Raw genomic sequence first — 24,943 nt, 5'->3', positions numbered from 1 at the left:
TCTGAGAAAAACTGCCCCAGCTGAACCTGCTGCTCTCATTCTGCTTGCCCTGCGCGACTGAGACACCTGGGAGAAAGTGACCCAGAAGGGAAGCCAAGGACTCTCTTGTTTTCAGGACAGTCCCTTGTGGTACAGAGGCATGGCAGAGCTACTCTAGCAGATCCAGGGCTATCATGGCAGCTTGCAGCAGAAAGAAGAGCAGCGTCCCAGCTTCTGGAAGCTATGTCAAGGGTTAGGCCATCCAGGGACTGAAACTACAGTCAGAAAATGAAAAGGTTTCCTCCTGCCTCAAGGGTGAGTTGCACGCATCACAGACTCCAGCCCTGTTTCCTAACCTTGCATTACAGCAGGAAAGGGATCTGTTCTAGTAACTTCTTTTCTTCCTTTTTAATTTAAACTCACTCAAAAGAAGAAAAGTCAGAACCAGTTTTCTTTTCCTTTGTGTTGCTTGCTCAGGCATTGGGGCTTCACAGGAAATAGGCCTGGGACCCTGACTGAAGCCCTGGGACAGGACCAGAGACATGGTCTGTTAGCACTCTCCCTGGCACAGTGCTGGCTCCTGCCAACCAGCAGCCTCCAGAGCCTTCCCAGGGACAATGCTGGGGAGAGCTGTGCTTGAGACTGCTCCCAGTGGCAATTGGGCATCACCAGTTTGTGCTAGGAGGAAGGAAGCTGAGATACAAGGACACGGACAGTGTCATATCCTTGGCCTCGGGCCACATCAGGATCTTTGACTTGTTCTGTTTAAACCGAGCCAGAGAGTCCTTGGCATATGCAGGGAAACTGCCCGCACTGTCCTGCTGGAGACAGATTGCTAAAGGGACAGGAGAGAAATACAGGAAAAGCAAGCTGGTTGTATAAAACCTCAAATTTACAAAATCAAGCAAGAAAAAGAGGATTGTGGCTTGACAGAATCTTTACAAAATTACTCTGTCAAGTCTACTTCACATTCTATACGGTTCTTTGTTTTATACAGGTTCCTCTGAAAATCAAAACTTGGCATAATTTTCAAAAAGCTGAGGTACTTGTCAGGAAGGTCAAAAAAGCAAAAGCATTAGATTTTGACTTTTATACCTGGTTATATAAGGGCCATGAGTAGTCATGCAAGCACAGATGTATACGGCTTCTGGTACTTCTTTCAGTCAAACAGGCATATATTACTGAAAGATACCAAAGACTGAGCAGATCTAGGTTACACCCTAAAGGTAGAATCAGGGAGAGGGTTCAGGTTCAATGTTCATATTGGTAAATGTAAGTTAGTGCACACAGAAAGAAACTGTCAGGACTCCAGGACTGCAGTCTTCCCAACAGATCTATAGCCAGTTAGAGAGAAGTTCCTCAATAACCTCAACCATAACATAATGCATAGCAGAAAATAAATTCTGAGAATATCCCATATTATCCCTTTGGAACATTGCTCAGTTTTAGTCATCTATCCTTCAAGCTATTCAGTGGAAACAGAGGAAGTGCAATGACAAATCAGTATATTAATAGGGGCAGAGAGGAGAGACATGTCAGTAAGCTGTGCTGCACAGACAGGAAAAGAGGTGAATAGAAGAAGTAGTAAGGTTTTGACAATTAGTAAAAGTGATGCAGATAATACCTTTTTCTGTTTCACTAGGAATCCTAGTATCACTGGAAGGTAAGATATATATTTATAACAAAGATAAGGAGACAAAATTAAGAACATTAACTACTAGTACTCATTAACTGCTGCTGCCCTCTGACATCTAGTACCATTAAAACATGGAGCTCAGCTTTATCCTGAGAAGGATTTGCTATTTCTAGTAACAAGAAGAATTCCAATAAAATTCTTCCACTGGGTGAAATTAATTAGTCAGGCATTAGAGAGTCTTCTGCAACTTCCTCTGAAGCTGCCGGCATAGACAATGCTGGAGATAGAGATAGCTACTTACCAGTGTGGCAATACCTGTACTCAGAAAGCAAAACAAGAGCTGCCAGGGCCATGTGCTATGAAAATCAGTTCCTTTTTAAAATCTAAATGGGGAAGCTAAGTTCTTAATTGCATGGAGTAAATGTAGGGGTAAAAAAGGCCTAAGCCATTCTATATGCCATTTATTTCTGAAAGATGAACTTCTATCTAGCCACTTACACAGGTTGTTTGGGATTCATTTTACTGGTGCTTGTGAAAGCTCCTTGGTATGTAATTATAGGTGTACTTACCTTTAAGCTCCTGAAGTCAATGCAGCAATTTATATGGATGCTACTGAACTGACCTTGAAAAGCTTCAGTCTGAAAACATGCTCACTTTATGCTAGAGCAACATAGTAGCATCAGCAGTACTAAATATGAAGTGAATGGGGGGAAAAGAAAGAAACATAGGGTAGGAAGAGAGAAACACTAAAACCTCATCTTCAGTTTCAGGTGACCAAGAATCTTAAATTCACAGCTCTTTGAAATTCTTGTAAGGAATATACATGATAGAATCCCTGGATATTAAGGTGTCACTTGTAATTTTGGTTTTGGGTCAGATCAGAATTATCAGAGAGGTATTTTTAAAGTACTAAGCTGGATGCAGCAAAAACAATTACTGTGCCTTTCATTTTCAGTTCCAATCTTAAAAGAATAAACTATGGATCTGCTGTGCTCTACACACTTTCCCCATGATGAAATCAGATTTTTTTTCTCTGTTAGAAAAAAATTTCAAATTGCCCAAACATAAAAGGAGTGTCAGTTACACGTATCACGGACAGAAGTGTGAATGTGAGGAGGGGGAGAAGGAAAGGGAAAGGGGCATGGGAAGAGGAAGAGGGAGAGAAGAGAGAGGAAAGGGTAAAGGAAAAGAAAAAGGAGAAAACAGCAAATGCCACAAACAAAATAGAATCATCTCTAAACTCAATGAAAATTGTAATCTTTCATGTTCAGGGAGCAAACTGGAGGAAAATGAACTGAATTAAGCGTTTCTTTTCTAAACCATATGAATGAATCATGTTCCTGAGTGTATTATTTAGTACTTATCTGAGAAGGGCTTGATGCCAACAAATTCTGAATCATAACATCTTACAGATTAGCAGCAACTCCAAAGAAAATACAGAAATCATTTGAAATATTTAAACATTTTCAGTCCCTGCTTTGCAAGCAGAGCTAGGTAAATAAAGGACATGATCTGTATGATCAAATAAGGCTAAATAAAACCATTTAAGTGGAAGGGACCAGAACACATCTGCTTCACCCCTTGCAGTCCTGCACAGCCACCTGTGCTCCTCCAGGATGGGCTGGAGCTAGAGCCAGGCTGCGGTCCAGCTCTCAGACTGCCTCAGTCAGAGTCAGAATGAGCACAAGAGTTCAGCAGGAGCAGTGTTTTCTCCCCAAACTGCTGTTCCTCTCTGGGGGACCGCAATGCTGTCACCACATATTCACTGCGCTTGTGCCTGGTTTGATACAACCACACCTCTGGTTTGGACCAGTTTACTGCGTGTTTAAACAAAGTTGCACTGTACCTAAGAAGGCTTGGCATCCAGCCCATAACGCACAGTGATTTTTAATGGAGCAGCAAGAATGAACCGATTACCATACATCTTGGTCACAAAAGAGAGCTGGGAGCATGCAAATCAGTGGTAAATCACTGCAACAGCTACATTGTTTGGTCTTTCACAGAGATGCTACACAATTGTGCAAAACCCTGATGTTAAAATTCACTCACTACCTTTAATTACAGCTTTTAATCACCTTAGGGGAGATGGAATCTGCTGAATACTGAGAAATAGATACTATCATGTAATTGGGTTTCAAGAATACAAGGGAATGCCTGTCTCACCTGTGAGGGAAATAGTTAATGAAGCAGGGGAATACAAACTCCCAGAAGCTAACCACCAAAAGGCATCAACTCATGAAATAACTAACAAAGCCAAATACAGGTACAATGGATTTAAACTTTCCCTTTTTAACATTAACTGAATTGCAAAAGAAGCTCTGCAGGGTAAAAATATCAAGTGAACTCAGAAATTCCTAGACTGAGGAAAAGTAAATACCCACAGAAAAAAAAGTCATCAGAGCTTGAGGGAGGTTAAGCAAAATGAAATGGCAGCTAGATATAATTTGCTAGGACAGCCTAATAAAATGGCAGACTCAAGAAGGTGAGAAAAAAAGTCAGGCTTCCCTGCAAGATGACAAATAAATTGCAGTGACCTGATTTATAACTACACGAATGATCCAATTCAGTAAAATGTATCTAAAAAATGGGACTTTATAACTGAGATAAAACTAGGGAAGGGGATGCTGTAAGAGGCTACAGAGAGTTACATTTAACTTCTCAAAGCAGGCAGGTTCCAGACAGTCTGGTTGCACATATGCCCCTGTACCTTCCAAAACCTTAATTCTAGAGTGAATTTGCATATTTGTGGGATCATATATGGAAAACTGTACCATCACTAAAAAGGTCTTTCTGAGATAGATTGTTACCTCAGATGTTTAAAACTTGACATGACTTGAAGATGACACTGCAGGCAGCAGGCCAAATTCCATCACGTAAGGTGCAGATCATCCAAACCGAATGGTGGTGGGACCCTGTCCTCTTGAAACACAAATGTGGCTTTCAAGTTTCAGGATGCACTGCACTAAGCCACCACAAGAACTAAAGCTTTGCTATGTATGCACATAATTTTGTCCTTTTTTTACAAATTAAAGTGGAAAGGGTTTGTCAGAGACCTTCCTCTGCAACAATTTTCTATCAGCAAATAACTACCTATAAGGGGTATGCTGAGAAGAGAGGAATATGGGACTGCATCAGCATATGTATGCCGGAAGGTGCTGGCAGAGGAATTTCTCATCAAATGCTCTCAAGATACACATGAGTTTTCTAAGATGAGCAGGATAAAACCATTATAGAGAATATACTGTCATTTAATGTGACTAAACGAGCTGTTGATGTGATTTTACCAAAATACAAAATTTCATTAAGTCAAAATGAAGAACTCTATCAAAACACGTTAGAGCAAAATTGTAAATGAAATATACTGATGACTAACATTCAGCTAGGCATCACTGAATCTGTAGGAGGAAATGGGCTACTACCCTTTATTCATCTGCTGATTTGGAATCTCTGATCAAGGTTAATTTCACAATAATTTGGAGGAGATATAGTAAATGGAACCTAATTCACAAGAATTGCCTAGCTTTAACTGAGAGCAATTTGACCCACAAACATCCTGTTAAAATCAACTCAGGCAAAAGGTATCCACTTTCTGTAAAGGAGGAAACTTGCATGAGAAGATCTAGGCCATGGTGTTTACTTACCCCATGGATGGGGTTCCAAATAGGAATAATTTGTTTCTCAGCTATACGCTAATATAATGGAGTGGACGACTAGAATAGTTATAACCTTAACAATGCAAGGAGGAAATTCATGCTTCTGAAATTGAAGAAATGGTTGCATTGACTAAAGATACACCAGATCAGTATCAGACAGCATCAATGAAAATGGCAAGATAAATTGCTATCTCCTTTATTTATGCTTATTTACTTATAAATACTTATTTATTTACACAGGTGCCTAGTCTCTACAGCAGTAGGTGGTATGCAATTTCACATAAAGTTTGTAGGGTTTATACTTCAAGTCATTCTCTTCAGAAAGAAATGCTGACAAAGAAATCCCAACAGTACCGGTCTGCACAGTTCCACAGAAGTGTCAACTTCCCTGACTGCACAGAACAAAGCTCTTCCTCAGAGATTTCAAGCTGAATTGAGAAATAGCAAAGGCCACATAAGAAAAGCCATGCAGAGGATTCAGATTTTGATGTATCTACCAGCTGGCAATGCAGCAGAGGTCTTTCAAAAGCATGCAGAGGAAGCAGTGGTTTTGCTAAGCAGCTTGGAAGGGACTGCTCATGACTGATATGCTGACATAGGAACTGAGTTCGTGGAAGAAGAGGCAGTGTACAGAAGACAGTAAGATGGACATTCAGTAAGGGAAAAGACAGAACTGTAAGAATTCACAGTATCTGCTTAGATAAAGGGCCTGTAGATATATATACACACACGCATATATATATATATATATACACACATACACAGATACATAGACATATATGTATATATGTATGTATGCATGTACACATGCAAAGGAAACTGTTACAAAGTCATCTCCCCGACACAGTTGTGGTACTAGGCTAATTCTCCTGTACTGGTTCTTAGGATAAGAAGTGGTGATTGCAGAAACCCTGTGTGGCAGCAGTCTGCCAATACACAATATATATGTATATATATATATTATGCAATTGTGCCAGCCTAGGTCCTCAACAGTTAAATCAAAAGATTTTCAATCCAGTTTTGTGATTAAAAGTAACAGCAACTCCTTTTTCCCAGTGCAGGTTATCCAGACGCTTCAGAATATGTTTAATCACACCTGAGCTTATTGATAAACATAAGCTACAACTTTTTATGGATAGGTTACTGTTTTTCTGCTTTTCTTCTGGTTTATGTCCATGCAAATTTGCTCCTATTAAAGCACTAAATAAAAAGATTCATGTCTTTTCCCCTATGGCTTTTAAACTTGTTTAGATATGCTAATCAGCTTTTTTGCTTAACAGTCTCCAGAAAGGTTGTTTCTGTAATTAAAGTAATAAAGAGAGATGGTTAATAATTAAGCATATTTTTACTTATTGATCTGCAAGGGTAGATTAAATTTTAAATCTGTAGCTCTATGTATGAATTTCATGAAATATTTAATGTCACACATAGTGCCAGTTATTCTAGGCATCATTTTTACCCCAGTTTTAATGAACTACTATTACACTACTATCTCAACCAAAGCAAATTTCTGCTTTTCTCCTTGTGTTTGGCATAATTACCCCAAGGTATTTGATTCAGATCCCTCCAGTCAAAGTAACTCTCTGAGTCTTCATCCACAAACCCAGATAGAGCTTCAGGATGAATGACCTGTTAAGTAATTCTTGGGGATGAGGCTGTGATTAATAAAGCAGATTTCAAGGTGTAAACTCTGGGATCTCTTTTCCACTTAAAGCCTCAGTCCAAAACACAGCATTTAAGTACATACAGTTCTTTGTATTTGGGACCAATTGCACTTATTTATATATGACTTCCATAGCACGTATTGCATTTTACATACCTTGTCCCCTGTCTCCTCCCTAACTGCCCTCTGCTGGGTACCACAGGAAATATGTTTCTGGGACAGATGGACCTTTCATCTGACTGACTTGGTTTTATTCACTTCTTAGGTCTACACTGATAAGACTGGGAACCCTAGTCTTTTTATTCTCTCCTTTCATTCCCCCCCCCCCCCCCCCCCCCCCCCCCCCCCCCTTCTTAATTTTCAAGTGCACTTCATTGAATGAGGGAAGGAAGGTTTTATACACGGTTTTCAATCAGGGTGAACACACTTGCTCAGGCCTAAAATACTGAGGAAGAAATCAGAGGAATTTCTGCATCTAGTCAGCTACCATTGCAATTCATTGATTGCAAATTCTAATGTTGAAACTCAAACTGAATTCATGACTTGCATATCTTTTGTGGAACATGGCCCGGTTTTTAAATTTTCACTCTTAAGTATTTTATAGAGCTCTACACATAAATAATTTCTGCACTTTGCAGGAATAATGTACTCTTTGCTCATTAGCGGCCTTTGGGGAGGTTGCTAGACAAGTGTGTTTTACACAAGCAGTTTATTTGCTAACATATGATCTCAGTGTGAGTGTCAGTTTTAAAGAGCTACTTGAGTATTTAGAGTTAAGGAGGCTGTTTGCCTAAATTAAAGGATATTAGTGTCAAGAAACAGAATTTATCTTCCATGTGTTTCAAGGGCTCTTGGAAATAAAAATTAAGATCTGCAGTAACTTTAAGACTGAATAAATAGACATAGAGATTTAAAATAATTAAGAACTATTTTTTGAAATAGATTTTGAATACAGATAAAATGAAGACCAATTTTATGACATCATTTTACAAAGCTATGTGGTCAAACATATGGACTCATGAGTTGAGTGCATAGATCAGAACAGGGATGGCCTATAAAGAATGGGAAGTTCCAAAAATTTCCAATGCAACAAATGCTTAAAAGTATTTAACAAAATAAATCTAACCTTTGTCTTTTTCAAGGTATGAGTATTGATTTGACCACAAAAAAGCTGATTCTCACATGTGCTTGTGGAGCACTTTTTATTAATCCAGTGAAGAACTCCGTATATTTGCACAACTATAAGACTGTGTGTAAAAATTAATCATAAAGATCATCCAGGTATATGGGAGGAACTGAACATTAGGGTGTGGTGTGAGCAACTAACAATAAAGTTCAAAATCAGTAAACCCCTTAACTCCATCTTAGTGCCACCTATATTTTGCATAATACTTCAGTGTTTGCTTGAGTCAGACTGATAATAAGCTCTAGTGTCTTGCTGAATCAGAATAGAAGTTTTAATGAAAAAATAAATATTTAATGTAATAGAAAGAGACTTGTAATAAGCAGAAGAGAAAGGAAAGCTAGTAACTGCAGAAAACAGATTTCAAACTGAGGAGCAGATTTGCAAGTCTTGCCATGGGCTTCACTCACAATATCATCATTAAAACCTCTAATAATGTAAGATCGTTGTCCTGGTTTCAGTCCTGGTTTCAACATGCCACTGTACTGGAAAAGGATGAAGCTCTGGAACAACTGCAATACATTGATGATATCATCATGTGGAGCAATACAGCAGAAGTTGTTTTTGAGAAAGGGAAAAAATAGTCCAAATCCTTCTGAAAGTCAATTTTGCCATAAACCAAAGTAAAGTTGAGGGACCTGCAAAGGAAATCCAGTTTTTAGGAATAAAATGGCAAGATAGATGTCATCAGATCACAACAGGTGTGATCAACACAATAACAGCTATGTCTCCACCAATTGATAAGAAAGAAACACAAGCTTTCTTAGGCACTGTGGGTCTTCGGAGAATGCATATTCTAAAGTACTGTCTGCTTGTGAGCCCTCTTTAACAAGTGACCTGGAAGAATGATTTCAAATGGAGCCCTGAGCAATGACAAGCCACTGAACAAATTAAACAGGAGATAGTTTGTGCAGCCCTTGGGCCAGTCCAGACAGGGCAAGATGTAAAACATGTGCTCTACACCACAGCCAGGGAGAACAGTCCTACCCGGAGCCCCTGGCAGAAAGCACCAGGGGAGAGTTGAGGTCAACCCTTAGGGTTTTGGAGCCAGGGATACTGAGGATCTGAGGCCTGCTATACTCCAATTGAAAAAAAGATATTGGCAGCTTATGAAGGGGTTAGAGCTGCTTCAGAAGTGATTGGTACTGAAACACAGCTCCTCCTGGCACCATGGTTGCTGCTGCTGGGACAGATGTTCAAAGGGAGGGTCTCCTCTACACATCATGCAACTGATGCTACATGGAGTAAGTGGGTCACACTGATCACACGAGATCAAATAGTTGTCCAGGAATCTTGGAAGTTATCATGAATTGGCCAGTAGGCAAAGATTTTGTAATGTCACCAGAGAAGGTGATGAGTGCTGAAGAAGCCCCACTATATTATAAATTACCAGAAAATGGGAGGCAATATGCTCAGTTTACTGAAGGGTCCTGCCGTATTGTAGGAAAGCATCAGGCATGGAAGGCAGCTGTATGGATCCCCCTATGAGAAGCTGCAGAAACAGCTGAAGGAGAAGGTGAATCAAGTCAGTTTGCAGAGGTAAAAGCTATCCAGCTGGCTTTAGACATTTCTGAATGAGAAAAATGGCCAATACTTTATCTCTACACTGACTCAAGGATGGTAGCAAATGGCCTGTGATGGTGGCTACAGCAATGGAAGCAGAGTAACTGGCAGCTTAAATGCGTAAACCCATCTGGGCTGCAGCATTGTGGCAAGATACTGCTGCCCGGGTGGAGAACCTGGCTGTGAAGGTATGTCCCATAGATGTTCATGTACCCAAGAGCTGGACCCCTGAAAAAATCGAAATAACCAACAGATGGGTCAGACTGCTAAGACTGAAGTGTCTTAGGTGGATCTGGACTGGCAACATAAGGGTGAAGTATTTAAAGCTCAGCGGGCCCATGACGTCTCAAGGCCATAAAGGAAGAGATGCAACACGTAAACAGGCTCATTATCGGGGGTGGACTTGACCATGAACACTATCACACAGGGTATCCATGAATGTGAAACATGCGGTAAAATTAAGCAAGTCAAGTGGTTAAAGCCTCTCCGGTGTGGAGGATAATGGCTGAAATGTAACTGTGGGGAGGCCTGGCAGGCTGACTGACTACACCACATTTCCACAAACCCCCCAAGGCAAGTGCCATATGCTAACAGTGGTGGAAGCAAACACCAGGTGGCTGGAAACACACCCTGTGCCCCATGCCACTGCCTGGAACACTGCCCTGGGCCTTGAAAAGCAAGTCTTATGGTGACACTGTACCCTAGAAAGAACCGAGTCAGACAACGGGACTCATTTCCTAAACAACCTCATAGACACTTGGGCCAAACAGCATGGCATTGAGTGGGTATATCACATCCCCTATTATGCACCAGCCTCTGGAAAAATCATGTATTGTTTAACAGTATGGACTGTTAAAAACTACACTGAGAGTAATGGGTGGTGGGACCTTCAAACACTCGGTTCTGCATTTAGCAAAAACTGTCTGGTTAGTCAACACTAGAGGCCCTGACCAATCAAAGCTTTGACATATTGTAGAAGGGGATAAAGTTCCTGTAGAACACATTAAATATATACTGGGGAAACATGGTTTATTCCTGCCTCAGGCAAAGGCAAACTCCTCCATGAGACTGCTTTTGCTCAAGGACATAGGTGCACTTGGTGGGTAACGCATGAGGATGGGGAAGTCTGGTGTCTGCCTCCATGGGATTTGATTTTGGGTGAGAAGAGCCAATGAAATGAACTAAATTGTGTGATGTTGATTACTACATGACAGTGTATATTATCACCTTGATGGTGGCTAAATGCCCATCACCACACTGGGAACCTTGTGGTGCCCATCCCTGCCACTCTGGTTTTGGGGATCTGATTCTGACTCCCTTCTGATCACCACATTAATGAAAAATGAACTTCGATGAAACCAGACAAGCACAGTGGTGATGGAATCAGAACTGGCTTGAGCATGCAACAATCTAAGATGACACATCGTCTTTCCTGCTCTGAAAGACTGTTATGTCAGATTGAGCTCGAAGTCATTGACTAAATGAACTCAATGGAATTTCATAGGGAAGCCCCACAGAGTAAGGGGAAATACAGAAAAGGTGATGCTGTATTGGAAAGTGTGGGACCTGGGCATGACGTAAATGGTATAGAATAAGGGGTGGATACTGTCCTGCTTTCAGCTGGGATAGATTTATTTTTCTTCCTAGTAGCTGGTGCAGTGCTGTGTTTTGGATTTAGTATGAGAATAATGTTGATAACACACTGATATTTTGTTGTTGCTAAGTAGTGTTTATACCAAGTCAAGGACTTTTCAGCCTCTCAGGCCCTGCCAGCGAGAAGGCTGGAGGGGCACAAGAACTCGGGAGAGAACACAGCCAGGGTAGCTGACCCAAACTGACCAAAAGGATACTCCATACCATAGAATGTCATGTTCAGTACATAAACTGGGGGGCAGATTGCTGCTCAGGGACTGGCTGGGCATTGGTCAGCAATTGTATTGTGCATCACTTGGGGTTTTTTTAGCTTTTTTGTTTGGTTGTGGGTTTTTTGGTTTTTTTCCTCCTTGAGTGTTATTTCTCTTTCTTTTTTTGTTATCTCCCTTTTCATTACTACTACTACTATTATTATCATTATTGTCAATAATAATAATAACAACAACAACAACATTATTTCAATTATCCATTTGTTCTTAACTCAACCCATGGGTTTTATCTTTTTTTTCTGATTTTCCTCCCCATCCTGCTGTGGGAGGAGGCAGGTGGTGAGAGAGCAGCTGTGTGGTACTTAGTTGCTAGCTGGGGTTAAACTATGACAATCATTTAGGAAATAATTCAGCTATATTATATTATATTCAGCTATTAGGAAATAACATTGTGTGCATGTAATAGCATTTATCCTTACACTCAAGCTCTTTGCAGTCCCATTCCAGCCCTTTTTTCTTTACCAGAGCCATCAATCACTGTAGAATGAAAGATGAGCTACACTCATGGCTAGCTGGTTGTATTCCAGCACTGGTAAAACAAATCATTAAGATCAAAGGACCAGCCATTTTAATAAACTGTGTGCACTGTTGTTATTGTGACTTATGGCTTTGCTCTGCAGAGGCACATTCCAGTACTATTTGGGTGCTGGTTCTCACCTACACAAGGCAGCTGCGTTGTTCTGTGCAGCTTGCAGGCACGGTCCCTGTGCCATTATTCAGACAGTACATTCTCCTGCAGACCATGGGAGCTCCTCCCTGTCCACATGCCTCTGTTTCCTTTCAGTAGAAACCAGGATGCATGAAGGGGAAGGGAGATGACATAGTTCAGGACATGGCCAGACCTTATGCTGGGACACAGGGGAAAGGATATGTTCCCTGATTCCCCAGTTTAGCTATAGGCTTCTCTGGCTTACAAAGCAGTGCTGTTCCATGCTGTGCAGGGGGCAGTTTTGTGATACAAATGAAAAGTATTTGGGGAACAGAGAACAGGACACATTCAAAGTTATATAGTAATAGCTACATACAGAATTTCATGGCTTTTATAAGATTCTGGTTCACAGGTCTGATATTTCAACTGATGAATGAGTCTGTCTTTCCTCATATCTGGGTATTCAATCAGCAAAGACACCTGCCATCTATCTTCTGAAAAGAGCATTCTCTTGAATGGGTGTCCATCAGGCTCCAAAACAAAAAGATGGGCAAAACCATTGCTCAGAATTGGTGAAAGTTAGAAGTCCTAAGGCAGCCATAGTGCACAGAGAGCTAGGTATAACCTCATCTGTCGCAAGTACACTTGCTAACTCATTGTTCAAAACATGTAGAGGGAATATACGCACATTTGGTAGTGATCAACTTATTTTTGAGGATCCTGGCTAGGATGATACTGCTGGTCATCAGAAACCACTTAATTTGACTTCTGATTCAGAGAATTCAATACTGAAATTACTGAGGTAAAGAATAAAAATGGAATGATACAGAAGCAGATCCTTTTAATGTTAAACACTTCAGTGCCCAATGATTTTTCATCATTTTCATCTATACTACAAAAAGATGGAGAAGACTTCCCAATTTCAAGGTAAAATTACACCAGCGATATAAGTCTTAATATAAAAGAAAACTTGTGAAATGTTTAAATGGAAATAAACATTTCTCATTTATCTGAAAATAAATTCTTCTTCATGGAGCTGTCTGCTTATTTTACCAAATATTTTCAATAATAACTTTTTAATGTGTTTTCCCCTTTCCAGTATTTCTAAGTACATTTTAGAGCCCAATTCCTTAAAACTAATGAATGCGTCTCCTTCCGTTACGATCCATTGATATTGTTGCTTAGCCACTGATTGTATCACATACAAACTTCATCTTATCTCTTATGACAAATGCTGTTATAGCCTGACACAATTCCACCATATAGATAAAGTATTAAGTCTTTTGTGCAGATGAACAGCTCTTCCATTTCCCACACCATTATCAGATTGTCCTATTCCCATGGGACTGTAGCATTTCTATAATCAAGATAATAATCAAAGTCTATTTCTCATTCTCTGAATATTGCTGTTGAAAGAATGAATCTTACTCTTTCACGCTTAACTGTGCAGAACGGCGCTATTCATTTAAATGTTTCAGGAATCTGAACCATACAGATAAATGGGCTTTTGGATGAGCAGGGATTATTCCACTGTATCAAGGGATGTGAGTGAGGCAGCACTTAAATTGGAGCATTAATTACTTAGGGATACATTAGGCTGATATGTACAGAAACCTAGATTATGAGAAGATTTGGCTTGATCAGCAGAACTAAATAAAGTATATAAAGGAAAATTTTAGATTGTGAGTGTGAGTCTCTCTCTATATTACTTGCCAATCAAATTCCTCCCAAATTACAAATAAATTTGAATGTTTCTAATTAAAGAAGTATTTTAAGTAATAGCTATAGGCTTTTTTTTTTCATTCTTTCCAAATTATAAAAGCAGTCTCTCAGTATATAAGTGTAGCAAAAGTACTTAGCATTCAACAGCTGTGCTATTGGAATGCAAAAAGTATTTTATTTATTGGAATAAAATACTTTATTGCAGCTACTCTTGCATTTGATGCAAATACATTAATCCTGAGACACAAAGAAAACCACATAAAGGTTTGCTCCTCCTTATTTCTTCTCGTCTTTAGAGAAATGATAAGATTTCATTTTTAGTTTGCTGGATTCAAAATGTGCAAGAAAAGGCCCTCACTTGACATTTTGATCAGAAAGCACTGACCATGTTGAATCAACTTGCCCATGGAAATATATTAAGAGCATGTACAGGTCAAACACGTGCCAGAAAGGTGACATTTCCCTGGGAAAATAAATTCTGGATTTTGTTCAGCCTTACTCCATAGCTCATACAACCTCAGTTGTGCTGATCAGCATCAACAGGCATTTTCTGCAGCAACACAGAACTGAATGATGCTGATGATTTTATTTGAAAAATGACTGGCCATTAATTTGTGTACTGATTGGAATATGCTATATTGGGAGAGAGAAGAATCCTGATTTGGGATTAATATCTCCAAACAGGAGGGACTGTGCCACTTAACTATTTTATCTTTTTTAAAAAATACACCTTAAGTGATACATAAAAACAATCTGTGTGCATAAACCAGCCCTTTTTTATTCCTTTCCCTATTTTGAAGTATATTAATCCTCTGAATTCTTGCTAGTAATTATTAAATTACTGGATAATCACGAGGAATTATCAGCTCACATACAAAGAAATATGAATTTTCTTAGACTCATTTACTAAGTTTGACCATCAAATTTGTACAGAAATTGTATCAAGGCAGTATTTTCCACATTCTTTTTTGAGAAGACATTTCATTACCATGCAAATGGAAGTGCCTCTGAGCAGGCTAATTGATATATGCATCATGTAACATGAAAACCACAGTATTAAGTCACCCCACAATTTATACAGAAAGGATAGTTCAAATTTGATTGGAAATACCATTGGTTTTTTGAGATGTGGTATTTACATATGGCAAAGTGGTGGGTGGATGTCTATTACATGTGCAAAGTTTAGAAAGAATAATTGTGTAAGATACTGTGCCTCAGGAGCAAAGAAAGAACATTTAAAGGAAATGCACTTAGTAATTAGATTAATAATGGGCAATTAATTTGACAGAAGCAGGCAGCTTATTTGAAAGCAACAGAAGTACATAATGTAATCAAAGCATATTTGGCCCAATTACTTGCATTTGTTTATTTATTTAAAGGCATGTTGAGTGCACACATTATCACTATTTTTTAATACTTATTTTAGAAGTGACTTTAATATTCAACAGGCCAGAAGAACACTGAAAAAGACCACACATTTATTTCTACTAGGCACGGCCACTAAGCAGTTTAGGCAACTACAAATTTCGAACACAGCATCTTGGGAACACTTTCCTGTAGGATGGGACAGAACCAGATTCCCAAGCATATCAGAAAGGATGCTATAGGCATCTGCAAAACAGGCTTCAAGTTTAACACATGTGAAAAATCCACTAAACCATGCAATTTTGGCATGTGAATACAAACATGAAACTAAACACATGTATCAGTGAAACAGCCAAGAACTGGGCCTTTCATTACCATGTAGCTAATCTAAACCCACTGTCACTCTCAAAAGTATGTCAAGATAGACTAATCTTCCTGACATGCAGCCATTTCTCTTAAGTGACTAAACATGGAGCTACCGCAGCTGGCAGCAGGCAGTCATTGATTTCACACTGTGAAAACACTTTCTAAAGACAACTCTGTTGTCTTATGTGGTTATTTACCTGTCATAGTCTTGGCAAATCTCCCCAACAGCTACCAATGCTTTCAAGTACTCATTGGGTTGATAGGGGTGGATATAGTGCAGTGAGCAGCTGTTCCTAGGATCACCATTTGATGCAGTAAAGTCTATAGCTACCTGGAAAAGAAGAAAAGTCAATGTGTTGCGGAGCATTTCTGGACATAAGTATACCCACATCAACCATGAACCTTTACCAGAAACAGTTTTCTGTAGAGACCACAGCCTTACAGCAAAGGCCGTTTTATAGTGTCCTTCATCAAATTTGATTTAGGATAGTATTGATACATATGTCTAAAAGTACATGACAGCTTATAAAATAAGAGGTAATAAAAATAAAATGGCATAATTAGGAAAAAAATGAACTGCATTATTATCCTACGTGGAAAATTATGTTCTAATACAAATGAATCAAACTATCTTTAGGTTCTCATACTTAATTAAACTATTCCAGCTCAGGTGATGATCAGGACATAAAAGCTTTGCAGCAAAAATGCCCTGAGATTTAGAAGTCCTACTAAAACTACAAATTAAAAGTCCAGTTAAGGACATTTCTAAGCTATTTAGCCCTTACCGTGGCAGTAGTAATTGTAGTAGATACTGCCTGTCTGGTATTTTTTATCTTCAAAGCATTTAAACATTAAATAATTAACCCTCCCAATGTCATAGCAAGCTCAAAGGTGAGCGGCAGGGTAAAAACAAAGCTTGAACACTGCACAGATTTTTGTGTTGAAAAGGCTTAGAGAAGATTGTGGGAAGCATTCAATGCAAAAGAAAATATTAACAAATCCTCTTAAAATTAATGTCTCTCTTTTAAAATGCTCTTTATACTTCTCACTGAAGACATACTCTGGCATGCATCTTCCTGTGATAGGACTGTCATAGACCAGAAAGCCCTTTTCTGAATTTGTGATGTTGCTTTCTAGGAATTCCTAAGAGGAGCAACAAGAAACCCAAAGGGTCTCCTGAGGGAACAAAGCCATTTGCAAAGTTTCTTACGATTTTGTCCAACAATGCTTCATCCAAAAAACCTGCTATACCTTGGCTATTCAATAGATGAATGAGCAGAGTTCAGATTTACAGCGCAGTTGACAGGTAAGGGCTTAGCTGAAGGCTGCAAAAAGAACTTTGAAGTCCCAGCATGCCACTGCAGATGTGCAGCTTCCCCAGCTGAACCCTCTGCTTGGCACAGGGAAGACTATTTTATGCAGCTATAAAATGAAAATGAAACATGACATTTTCATTCTCCCTTAAAAAAAATGACACAGTTCTGAAACTTTTTCGTTGCTAAAAACTAAAAGAGAAAAATCGTACTGGGTTTACCCAATGTGTCTTTTCCCCAGTGTTTCTGATTTTCCACCTCTAACTCCTACTTGAAGACAAATATTTTTCACTGGGCTCTAGTTAGCTTGGAAATGCCTTCAACACCTTGATCAACTATGAACCACTGGTACCTCACCACATTTCAGTCAGGAGATGTGAGCTTGATTTGGCTTGCAAAAAAAGTAATCTTTCACCTCTGCTTCCCTACTTACTGTTCATGCGCTGAAGCAATGAGTCTGTTTTCCACATAGGTCTTTTTCTGAAAATGATGGCTTGATTTAACTTGAGTAAATCAATGGGAAACCTCTCATGTTCTCACTTGCATGCATGTATGTAAGTGAGGAAGAAAGAAACACCAGTGGTTTGTGAAACCTGAGGTAAATCCACAGATGCTTGTATGGATTAGATTAGTTTTGGGACACATATTTTTAACAAATCTTAACTGAGGTGTGCATATTTTTTAAAAAAGATGTGTATTTCCCCTGGTATTAATTTAATCTCAGGTTTTTGTTCTGATTATATAAAGTGCAAAAATGTAACTGTATGATAAACAAAGGGCATTTCTATAACATTGTTAAAAGTGAGCGTTTTTACTGATAATCTCAAGACAGATTAAGAAGATTCAAGTGACAGATCAGAAAGAAGTGGACAAGTCTTCCTTTGTGGCTGTTAGCCATGACTAAGGGTTTTTTAACTAAAACCAAGAGCACAGTGTAGGAATAAGCAGTGGCTTTCATGAGCTTGGCAAAAAAGTCTGTGGCTACTGTTTGGGAAAATAAAAAAATCTCAGAACAAGCTTCCTTTTTTGAAACAGTCCTTGTAGTAGAGATCTGTGATAAGCAAAAAATATCCTAACTTCCTACGATGAAGCCTTTATTAATATTTGTACTTGGATGCAGTGTGCTTGACTGACAGAAATCTCTGTTTGACTCCTGAGGGCAGGACTTTTAAGGAAGGTGACCGTCGTTACTTGCCATGATTCCAAAATAGCAACACAAAGCTCTGCTCTTTTAGCATTACCCAGTAGCACAAAGGTTTTGTGCAAATACATTGGATAAGGATTTGTAACTAAGTTAACTTATCACAGAAGTTAGGCTAATATCACAACAGAGCTAATATTGTGGGCAGCAAATCAGGAATCTTTCTTACCAGTGCATACATTTGATTTTTATCAGTGTATCTTTAAATGTATCAGTCATCTTCCCACAGCTAAATAAGAACATAACATAGCAATAACTACACTGGTAATACATTTTCCCCTCAGCCTTGTAAAAGGGTAATTTTCATTGCACTGGAAGCATCCTACATAGCTTGGATCTGCTAGATCTGTCAGCAAGGAATCAGCCTACTCAATACCATGACCTGCCTGAGAGAGAATCTGTCCAATATATCTTTCTATTACAGTTCCTTTTATGCATGTTACACATCCTTTCTGCTGTATTTCCTAAACTGATGAAAATGTCTTCTGACTACAGACCCATTTGCACTTCCAGCTTCTGAACATTTCTTCTGCAGCAGGGAACACTGTCTAATAAGAGAGACAAGGTTTTGCAGTAAGTAGTGCATAAAAATAGCAGACTGGAATCAGCACTATTGATCTCTATAGATGAAAGCTTGTTAACACTGAAGGAAAATTTACTTTTGATTTTCAGAAATATTCTTTCTAAGTATAAATTATGTTTCTACAATAGATTTACAAAGTATTTCAAGAACACACAGCATGATGTCACCAAAGCCTTCATTAGTGCCTTAAATTAGCAGGTACATCATACTACAGCCTTTTGTTATCAAATGTATGCTTAGCATCCCAGTTCCCCTCCCTCAGCAAGTGCCCTTTCAAATCACAGTTGTGTCATACTGCCTGTACACAGCATGAACTCAATAGAAACGTCATTAATATTAAGACAAAACCAACAACAATACATGTGCCAGGAGAGTTTCAAACAATTCCAGATCCACTCGAGTTAAAAGAAATGGAAACCTGGGAAGGTGGAAGGAATAGGCCTCCTTGAGTTCAGTGATCTGAATTAACCAGGTTAGGACTATGTGAAAAGGAGATTATGTGGTGTGTGCAGAAAGCAAGGCAACACTGAATATCTCCCCTGCAGCCTGCACCCTTTTGCTTCAGTGTCCACTGGAGAACCTCTGATATGTTTCTGGAAACAGCAACACATCTCACCACCAGTCTCTGCTACCATCACTGGGGACTGGTGCAAATGAGGCAGGAGGAAGAGTCAGATTGTGACAATCTTTAAGCAGAACCACTAAGTTATACATGAACAGAGCTACAGGCACAGAGCCATCCACAACAGCTTCCTCTGACTCCATGTAGGTTGAAAACGGATAGTGGTGAGTTTACACAATACTGTAGCTGGTGGATTTACCACTGAGGTCAGCAGTAATTCAGGGATCTCTGTGGTTCACAGTATATTGGATCTTTCATTTCCTTTTTGTCCTCACTGTCCATCCTTGCAGATGAATTCACCTAAGTTTCCTATTATCAATGGTTTTGTTTCATTTCAGTAAAATGAAACATTACAATAGTAAAATATAGTAGAAGCAATACTAACCATTTTTAACAGAGACATTTTCAACTTGTGGTTCACAGCCTACTAATAGGAAGTCTGTGACAAGTAAATAAAATGGAGCCAAATTGCCATGACCCTTCAGCGTGCTCTGTAAGGACTTGCTCTTCCACTGGAAAACATGTAGGATGAATCAACAAGTGTTTGAAAAGCACAGCTGTAACATAATAATAAGTATATCCCTAGACACTCTTTAATGGTTACAGAGCTCCTGTGCTTAAGCTAGAATTGTGGGAAATGCATATTAACCAGTCTTTACATGTGCTTAAGCACCTGCCTCAATTAGAAAAGGCTTTTAAATATTACTTAATGACATTGCTGTCTTTCTGCTAATGACCTTGAACACATTTGATAATTGTGTTCTTCCAGTCATATTTTTAGGGAGGAGATGTCAGGAAAGACAAAGGGGTTTCCAGGGATGGGAAGAGTTTCAGACTTGGAGGAGAAATGGGCATTGCAGGCAGGTGGGGATAACAGAAGAAGAAGCTGGCTAATATTCAAGTATCAGTTCCTCCCAGCTCAAGATCAGTGCATCCCCATGAGTAGGAAATCAAGCAAAGGGAGCAGGAGGCCTGCATGGATGAACACGGAGCTTCTGGCAAACCTCAAACAGAAGACAGAAGTTTACAGGATCTGGAAAAAGGGACAGAGAATACAGGGATGTGATCAGAATATGTAAGGAGACAACAAGAAAAGCAAAGGTCTGTTTAGAATTAAATCTGTCAAGAGAGGTCAAGAACAAGAATAGCTTCTTCCAGTACATCAGCAGAAAAAGGATGACTAGGGAAAATATGGGCCCACTGCTGAATGAGGTGGGTGCCCTGGAGATGAAGGACACAGAGAAAGAGTTACTGAATGTCTTCTTTGTTTCAGTCTTCACTGCCAAGGCTGGTCCTCAGGTTTCCTAGACCCTGGAGGCAGGGAAGGAAGTCTGGAGAAAGGAAGATTTTCCCTTGGGCAAGGAGGATCATGTTGGGATCACTTAAGCAAACCTGACACCCACAAATCCATGGACCCTGATGGGATGCACCCCCGAGTGCTGAGGGAGCTGGCAGATGTTATTGCCAAGCCATTCTCCATCATCTTCGAAAGGTCATGGAGAACGGGAGAGGTGCCTGAAGACAGGAGGAAAGCCAATGTCACTCCAATCTTCAAAAAGGGCAAGAAGAAGGACCCAGGAAACTACAGGCCAGCCAGCCTCACCTCCATCCCTGGAAAGGTGATGGAACAGCTCATCCTGGGGGTCATCTTGAAGCACATTGAGGAAAAGAAGGTCATCAGAAACAGTCAACATGGATTCACCAAGGGGGAATCATGTCTGCCCAACCTGATAGCCTTCTATGATGGAATGACTGGCTGGAATAGATGAAGAGGGAGTGGTAGATGTTGTCTACCTTGACCTCAGCAAGGCTTTTGACACTGTTTCCCATAACATCCTCATAGGTAAGCTCAGGAAGTGCGGGTTAGACAGTGGATTGGGGACTGGCTGAATGGCAGAGCTCACTGCTCTGCCAGATCAATGGCACAGAGTCCAGCTGGAGGCCTGTAGCTAGTGGTGTTCCCCAGGGGTCAGTACTGGGTCCAGTCTTGTTCAACTTGATTCACCAGCGACCTGGATGAAGGGACAGAGTGTGCTCTCAGCAAGTTTGCTGATGATACAGAACTGGGAGGAGCAGCTGACCCAGCAGGAGGCCGCGCTGCCATTCAGTGAGACCTGGGCAGGCTGGAGAGCTGGGCGGGGAGGAACCTCATGGAGTTCAACAAAGGCCAGTGTGGGGTGCTGCACCAAGGAGGAACAACCCCACACACCAGGACAGGCTCGGGCTGACCTGCTGGAAGGCAGCTCTGCGGAGAAGGACCTGGGAGTGCTGGTGGATGGCAAGTTGCCCATGGGCCAGCAGAGGCCCTGTGGCCAAGAAGGCCAGTGGGATCCTGGGGTGCATCAAGAGGACTGTGCCAGCAGGTCGAGGGAGGGGATCCTCCCCCTCTGCTCTGCCCTGGTGAGGCACATCTGGGGTGCTGTGTCCAGTTCTGGGCTCCCCAGTTCAAGAGAGACAGGGAACTACTGGAGAGGGTCCAGCGGAGGGCTACAAAGAGGATGAGGGGACTGGAGCATCTCCCCAGTGAGGGAAGGCTGAGGGAGCTGGGCCTCTTCAGCCCGGAGAAGAGAAGACGGAGGGGGGAATCTTACTGATGCATACAAATATCTTAGGGGTGAGTGTCAAGAGGACAGGGCTGGGTTCTTTTCAGTGGTGCCCAGCGACAGGACAAGGGCCAATGGGCACAAACTGCAACACAGGAAGTTCCACCTGAATGTGAGGGAAAACTTCTTTACCTTGAGGGTAACAGAGCCCTGGCACAGGCTGCCCAGAAAAGTTTTGGAGTCTCCTCTGGAGGCATTCAAAACCTGCCTGGACACGACTCTGTGCAACCTGCTGTAGGTGAACCTGCTTTAGCAGGGGGTTGGACTAGATGATCTCCAGAGGCCTCTTTCAAACCTGACTATTCTGTGATTTTTTGGGAAGGTGGAGAACTAGTCACACAGGACACTTTGCTTGAGACAAGACAACTATAAAGATTTTTGTCCACTGTAGTAGGTATTTCCTTCAAAACCAGAAAGAGGGTCCTCAGTTCTGGGTGTTACCCAATGAGTTTACAAGGTGTACTGGCCAAGTGCATGTTTTACATTTCAAAAAGCTGATTTGTACACAAGAAGACAATCCACTACTGTCCATAGCTGCTGCTGTTGCTGAAACTTTCTGTTGGGGCAAAAAAAAGTCTTTCTTTTTATTGTTAAATCTTTTTTTGAAGTACTTGATACTTGGGAGCAGAAACAGGGCAGGGTGCAACAGGAAAAGGAAAGATCTCCAGAAGAAGAATATTACCTTGGAGCATTAGATTTTACCCCTGTAACTGGCATGAAATTAGAGGTCACATAAACCAGACTGTAACTGAGCCACAGTCTGTATTCCTGTGCTGTGGGAAACACTGATATATTATTTTATTTTAGTTTAATTTTATTTGCCAGATTCAAAATACCAAAAAAAAAAAAAAAAGAAAAATCAAAACAACACAACATTGAATGTTTCTACAAATGATTATTTGGAAATGCAAAACATTGTATTTCTGTTTATGGAGAACTCTGCAAATAATTTTATCCCCTATTCCTTGAATTGAATAGCTTCTGAATTCACTCTAAATTACAACTGTGTTCCCCTGTAGTGCCATTGTACTGTTGGTAGCTATGGATAAGGTATGAAACATCAGTATTTACCCTAGCATTTACTCCAGACAAGCAGAGAGGGGTCCCTGGCTGGACTACCTTTCTTTCTTCTGCCAGTGACTTTCTGTATGGTGCTATGAGATGGGTAAAAACTTGCTTTAATGAAGGACTTATTCTGGAAAGGAAGACTGGCCCATAGGACTGATGAACAGGACATCTAAAATTTAAGTAGCTAAAGGTAGGTGAGATGAAATCCCTCCCTGTAATACAGCCCCAGCAAGGGAATTTATTTGAAATTCTTGTGAACAAACTGAGGCTCAAAAGCCAACGGCCAGTCAGCACTGTCACAGGGGCTAATTCAGTTCCCCAGCTTTTGGGACAGGGTGTAGCTTAGATGGAATTGATGGGACTACACCAGCTTAGCTTCTGACCCCTGTATGAAGTTGTCTTTACTTTTTGCAATGTGATTGTCATTGCTGCAAAACATAAAAGTAAATTAGCATGTGCAAGAAAATTCTTACTGCATTAGCATAGTTTTATTTTCTAGCCTTAATACATTTTGCAAGAAGACCTTAATAATTCATCAAGGAATGGCATATAAGAATAATTTCTCTGTGACAGTAATGATTTAGTATCTAAGGGGATTCCCTTTCTTTAAAATAAGTTAGAGAAGTAAGACACTTACTGTAAACTGTATTTGGCAGCCTCCCATGATATAATCTAAGAAAGAATGCATCTTGTGGATCTGCAGACAAGAAAGTAAGACATTCAGCTTAGCTTTGTACTCCTAAAACATCAGAGAACTGCCTGGAAAAAGTAAATTGAAAGAAGGGGAGGAACCAAATGAAAATAAGGTAAATTAAGAAAGCATTAAATATAGTTTGAGACCGAAACAAAAATGTAAACAGAGAAAATATCGAAATTCTAAAACCATAGAAAGGAAAATTCACATCAAAAGTAGAATTAAGCTCTGCTACTTCTCAGTGGGAAGTCAGTGGAAATTTTGCTATTGATTTAGGAGGAACAAGAGCAATTTTGTAGAAATGATGGAAAGATTAGAAGGGAAACACACAAAAGGCCAATTGGAAAGCCTGTAGGTATAAGAGTTTAGTGCTGCCTACTCCATTGCACAACAGCAGGGATCAGGCAAGAGAAATGAAGGAGCAGAGCTGGGGACAGTTAGCTTACTTTTGGGATTCAAGCCCTTGCCCTTACTTTTTGTAGTGAACCAGTTTCCATTGCTATTCTACTGGCAGTTCCACTTTGTTGTCTATCTTTCCAAACGACATTAAAAAATATTGCTGAGAGCTTAGTAAAGTAACAGCCAGAAAGCAAAATACTTATTTACCTTGCACTGGTTAAGGATGACAATGCCTGAGTTCTTGTAATTCTTCTTCTTTGCCTTGTACTTGGGGTTAATGCATTCCCATTGTACCTGTGAAAAACAGCAGTCACTGCTTGAAGGAAAAATTATGTACAAATTGAATAATAAACAAAAATGGCACTGTCTGATTTCCATATTTGACTAAATCCTACCAAATAATGCTGCACGCAGAAGAAAAAATGAAGACAAATAACTACACAGAGAATTATCTTAATAGAAAAGTTCCAGGGCAAATATTTGTCTTTGAACATACATGTGTGGACACAGCACTAAGAGAGATACCCAGAATCATGTGTCATCATCTTCCAGTCTTGTAGGTTCAGGTGTTACATAAGCAAGATTGAGGATGTTTTGAGATATTTAAGAGGAGAAAAAAAGAGGGAACTTAATACAAATGACTTGGGGGAAGCAATCTGATGCATCGTATTAACTACAAAATTGTCTACACAGTAACACTAGTGTTTAGTTTTAAACTGATGATTGGAGAAATTCTGATGAGAGATCATCTCGCTCTCT

The 24,943-nt window shown here is 40.1% G+C and overlaps 1 protein-coding gene across 1 annotated transcript in view; it reads right to left on the bottom strand.

The window, feature by feature from the left end:
* The window catches only part of CPNE4 (copine 4), a 244,413-nt gene that overhangs the window by 24,081 nt on the left and 195,389 nt on the right, over positions 1–24,943 (bottom strand). Inside the window, exons 9-11 of the mRNA XM_040592437.1 lie at positions 24,392–24,478; positions 23,729–23,788; positions 15,899–16,032 (exon numbers count right to left, since the gene is read on the bottom strand). Coding sequence (XP_040448371.1) covers positions 15,899–16,032; positions 23,729–23,788; positions 24,392–24,478 — 281 coding nt within the window. The remainder of the gene's footprint in view (positions 1–15,898; positions 16,033–23,728; positions 23,789–24,391; positions 24,479–24,943) is intronic.

This window comes from Falco naumanni, chromosome 4 (genome assembly GCF_017639655.2).
Source record: "Falco naumanni isolate bFalNau1 chromosome 4, bFalNau1.pat, whole genome shotgun sequence".
Classification (NCBI taxonomy): Eukaryota; Metazoa; Chordata; class Aves; order Falconiformes; family Falconidae; genus Falco; species Falco naumanni.
This window is presented reverse-complemented; position numbering and strand designations above follow the sequence as displayed.